Here is a 5,128-nt window from a genome sequence, read left to right on the forward strand (position 1 = left end):
TAATAACAACAACAACATACCAAAAATAACTGGTCAACATTCAACCATTTCAGAAGGTAGTATATGATATTGAAGGTAGAATCAATGATATTGAAGGAAGAAGTCCAAGCTACACTGAAGGAATTGGCAAAAGCAAGGCTCCAGGAATTGATAGAATAGTCATCGAAATATTTCAATAAAAGGATGCAGTGCTGGAGGTGCTCACTCATCTATGCCAAGAAATTTGGAAGAAAGCTACCTGGCCAAATGAATGGAAGAGATCCATATTTGTGCCCATTCCAAAGAAAAGTGATCCAGTAGAATGTGGAGATTATTCAACAGCATCATCATTAATATCATAAGCAAGTAAAATTTTGCTGAAAATAATTCAAAAACAGTTGCGGCAGTACATCAACAGGGAACTGCCAGAAATTCAAGCCAGATTTAGAAGAGGTTATGGAATGAGGATATCATTGCTGATGTCAGATGAATCTTGACTGAAAGCAAAGAATACCAGAAAGGTATTTATCTGTGTTGTATTGACTATGCAAAGGTATTCAATTGTGTTGACCATAAAAGAGTATGGACAACATTGCAAAGGATGGAAATTCTGGAACACTTACTTGCACACATGAGGAACCTGTACACAGGCCAAGAGGCAGTCATTCAAACAGAACTAGTGGATACTGCATGATTTAAAATCAGGAAAAGTGTGCGTCAGAGTTGTATCCTTTCCTCATACTTATTCAATCTGTATGCTAAGGAAATAATCCAAGAACCTGGACTATATGAAGAAGAACACAGCATCAGGATTGGAGGAAGACTCATTAACAACCTGTGACATGCAATGGCACAACGCTGCTTGCTGATAATGAAAAGGGCTTGAAGCTCCTACTGATGAAGATCAAAGGCTACAGCCTTCAGTATGGATTAGGCCTCAACATAAAGAAAACAAAAAACTGGACCAATGAGTAACATTATGATAAATGGAGAAAAGAGTGAAGTTGTCAAGGATTTCGTTTTACTTGGATCCACAATCAATGTCCATGGAAGCAGAAATTAAGAAATCAAATGGCAAACTGCATTGGGCAAACCTGCTGCAAAGCACCTCTTTAAAATGCTGAAGAGGAAGGCTGACACTTAGAAGACTAAGGTGCACCTGACCAAAGCCATGGCACTTTCAACTGCCTCATATGCATGTGAATCCTGGACAATTACTAAGGAAGACTGAAGAACTGATGCATTCACATTGTGGTGTTGGAGAATAATACTGAGTGCACCATTGACTGTGAAAAGAACAAACAAATCTGTCTTGGATGTACAGTCAGAATACTCCTTGGAAGTGAAGATGCCAAGACCTCATCTCTGGTACTCTGGACATGTTATCAGGAGGGACCAGTCCTTGAAAAAGAACGTCATAATTGGTAAAGTAGAGGGTCACTTACAAAGAGGAAGTCCCTTAGTGAGATGGACTGGCACAGTGGCTGCAGGATGGTCTGAGGCACAGCAGTGATTGTGAGGACGGCACAAGACCAGGCAGGGTCTCGTTCTGTTGTACGTAGGTTCGCTGTGAGTTGGAACTGACTCAACAGTACCTACCAACAACGATATGTGGTCAGTGCTCAATAAGTACTTACTGAATTACCATATTTTCTGCAAATAAGGCGCCTGTGTAAATAATGCACCCACAAATATAATGCACGGAAATGATAAAATTAAGTAAAACAGTTCTGGTAGAGGGCCTGCAATATTTGTATAAAATATACAGTAAGTTAGATGTAGGCTTCTCACTTAATTCGTTTCTCTCATCCATGTTCTCTTTCTTTCTGTCTCACATTATTAGGCCCTCTTTGTGTCATCAAAATATTACAATGAAACTGAATGCCAAAAGACTCTACAAACAGTGCTCAAGGAAATTTCTCAGGGAGCATTCAATATTCCAACTGCTGCAGCCCAGATATTACCTGCCCTAGTGGGAAAGACCTATTTGGATGTTAACAAAGACTCTCCTTGCGTCTACAGTTCAGGTATAAGCACTAAAGTGGAAACTGTTTTGCCTTTTTGCATAACACTCAAATCTTATGAGAACTGGATGTTCTCAGAGACCAAGAGTGATCAGATCAACCTCTAAAGCATAACAGTTTGAGACAGAACTCAATCCTCCATATTTCCTCAGGTACTACAACAACCTGATGACCTGTGCTTCCCAAGATAGTAAATGTGGTTCTTGGTTCAAATACTGATCAACAAGGTAGTTGATCAAATGACATCTATCTCCACCGGGATGCTTCTCTGATCACTTGATCCAGAGAGTTGTTCTGAGTACAATTCCCAGCAGAAATAGAGAATCTGTATTTTGTCTTTGGCTTTCCATCATCTTCAGTGAGTCAGCCATCAGGGAAATAAGACATCTATGTGGAAGGAATATGGCAGTCTTCTCAGAAAATTGTAGGATGGATTGTTTATTTGAGCAACTAGTCTTGCAAAATGGTAGGCAGGACAGAGATCTTTCCTTCTTTCTCTGTCCATTCTAAAATATTTAACCTCTCAGCCTATTTTCTAATATGAAAAACAGGAATGATTATAGTGAATGATAACCTAAGGTTTGAGTGAGATGATCCGTGTAAAATGAGTAGTATGGGGGCCTGGCACTTAACATGTTTTCACTAAATGTTAAGAAGTAAAAATAGCAAGCATTACTGTATGCTTTACCAAAGGAAAAAAAAAAAAAAAAAAAAGTCAGGAGCCTCTATGAGAAAGGGGAGTTGGAAGAGCTGAGGTGCTTACACAGCTGGGAGCTGGGCTGAACACCAGCATTTCACAAGCCTGTGAGTCCCTGGTTTAAATTCTTGCTGTATCCTATGACAGATCTGTCCCTCCATCAATGACACTTGCTCCTTGTATCAAATCCTTGGCACAAAGGGGAAATTAGTAAGGTTTACTGGGTGAGCACACTCCATCAACTTTTAAATTCTGAATAGTGTTTTCTCTTTGCTGTCTTCAGCTGTGAACATCTCCATTCCTGTGTCTGGATCTGTGACACCTGCTACCTCACCCTCACTTATCAAAGTCCATTACTCCGTGAAAATCAATAAAACGTATTCCACCAACGTCACTGTGCCGAGTGGGTCTGTCTTCCTAGATGTGATGGAGGAAGCTCAGAAACAAAACAAGACTATATTTGGGTACGTCTATAAGCCACTCCTCGGAAGGAAGGTTGGGCTATCCTACTTCCGTAGTGATACTGCCTCGGAAACCCAAGGAGGGGTCGCTATGAGTCGGGGCCGATTCGACGGCACATAACAACAACAACAACATAAACAACTAAAGACCTTGACTATGAATTTCTGAAAACTCAGTAGGAACATATCTGCTAATGTTACCTGAACACAAAGTGTATTGAAAGCACATCTTAATTGGTGCATTTGCTATTCATCTCCATCTCACGGCGCTTAAAGGAGGGGAGAGTTTCCATCTTCTAGGATATGTCTGCTGCCATCAAGTCGACTGTGACTTATGGCAACACTATGTGTCACAGAGTAGAACTGTTCCATAGAGTTTTCTTGGCTGTAACCTTAACAGGAACAGGGGGTCAGGTCTTTCTTCGGCAGCACTGCTGGGTGGTTTCAAACCACCAATCTTTCGGTTAGTAGTTGAGTGCAAATTCTTAGCACCACTCAGGGACCTCTTCTAGTACACAAAACCTCTTCTAGTACACAAAATCAAACCCATTGCCATTGAGTCAATTCCGGCTCACAGCAACTTCCTAGTATATAACCAAAAAAACTCAAACCCATTCACAGGTTTGCTATGAGTCAGCACTAATTTGATGGCATCTAACAACAACATGTTTTCCTTTGGAAAGTCTGAGTTCCTATAACCAGTCCACTCTTCCTCACAGCTTCACAATGAAGGAGAGTTCTTGGGGCCCATACATCACCTCTGTTCAGGGCATAGAGGCCAACAATAACGACAGAACTTACTGGGAAATTCTGAACAGAGGTATATCACTGAGCCAAGGTAAGGGAGCAATGTGGACAAGTCCCATGAGGTGGAAATGCCAAGAGCATTCAGGTGTGGGGCTGTGGGCTTTTGTGGGGAATGTGCCAAGGGGTTGGGAGAGATGGTGAGTACCCTTGGCACATCACTTGATGATTGTGCATCAGGGCATTTGACCACTTACCTCTCTTCTCTCTTTTCAGGAGTTGGCAGTTACATTGTCCATAATGGAGACTATTTGGAGATTCGCTGGAGCAAATACTGATGAATCCAAACTTTCCTCAGCTGGACCTAATCCATTTGCAGTAGAAATCCATAGGGAAATTAGCCTCACACCTTCCTCTTCATTTATCTCAATCCCAATAGAAGAGTCGAGAACCTCCACTTCTCTCTCTGCCTCTTCAATAAAAAAAAAAAAAATTTTTAAATCAATAAAGTGTACAAAAAGAGCATGTTCTAATCAGTTCACTTGAAAAAGGTATTATTATAAGATGGAAGGTCACTTGAGGAGAAGGGAAAAGAGATTGGATCACGTGTCTAATAACCTGGAATCTACTTAAAGTTCCCTCCCTTAACTAGCTGGCTGATCCTGGACAATTTGTAAAATGAAACCCAGGCTCTAAGTCTAGTGCTGGTAGCAGCAACCAATGAGATCAAGCTGAAAGTCTGTAGAGAGACCCAGTACTGTCAGGCCTGGATGCAAGAGAGACACCGAGTGTTTATACTGACCTCATACAGGCAGTGGGGAAAGAGGGAAAATTGTTGCTCTGGAGAAAAGGAAAATGTGAAGCCTAAGGCACTTGACTGCTAACCAGAAGGCTGGCGGTTCAAACCCACCAGCCACTCCTCGGAAGAAAGATTGGACAATCTACTTCTGTAGAGATACCACCTCAGAAGCCCAAGGAGGGGTCGCTATGAGTCGGCTGCGACGCGACATCACATAACAACAACAACAACAACATACACGTGAAAAAGTCAATCACAGAGTTTGGAAAGTAACACCACCCCTCCTCACCTGTCTCCCTTGGGCCCTTCTCGTTGTTCTCCAATATCACTCCTCCTTTTTATTCTCCACAAAGTCACCCTGATATATATACCATCAAAATGCATCTTTAAAAAAATCACCTTTGATATTCACTTCAACAGAATT

The 5,128-nt window shown here is 41.4% G+C and overlaps 1 protein-coding gene across 1 annotated transcript in view; it reads left to right on the forward strand.

Moving 5' to 3' along the window:
* The window catches only part of TCN1 (transcobalamin 1), a 14,159-nt gene extending 9,916 nt beyond the window's left edge, over positions 1–4,243 (forward strand). Inside the window, exons 5-8 of the mRNA XM_007956451.1 lie at positions 1,823–2,006; positions 2,984–3,164; positions 3,881–3,999; positions 4,182–4,243. Coding sequence (XP_007954642.1) covers positions 1,823–2,006; positions 2,984–3,164; positions 3,881–3,999; positions 4,182–4,243 — 546 coding nt within the window. The remainder of the gene's footprint in view (positions 1–1,822; positions 2,007–2,983; positions 3,165–3,880; positions 4,000–4,181) is intronic.
* Positions 4,244–5,128: the final 885 nt, after the last annotated feature.

This window comes from Orycteropus afer, unplaced genomic scaffold (assembly GCF_000298275.1).
Source record: "Orycteropus afer afer isolate SDZICR_OR568_19922 unplaced genomic scaffold, OryAfe1.0 scaffold00622, whole genome shotgun sequence".
In the NCBI taxonomy this organism is placed as follows: Eukaryota; Metazoa; Chordata; class Mammalia; order Tubulidentata; family Orycteropodidae; genus Orycteropus; species Orycteropus afer.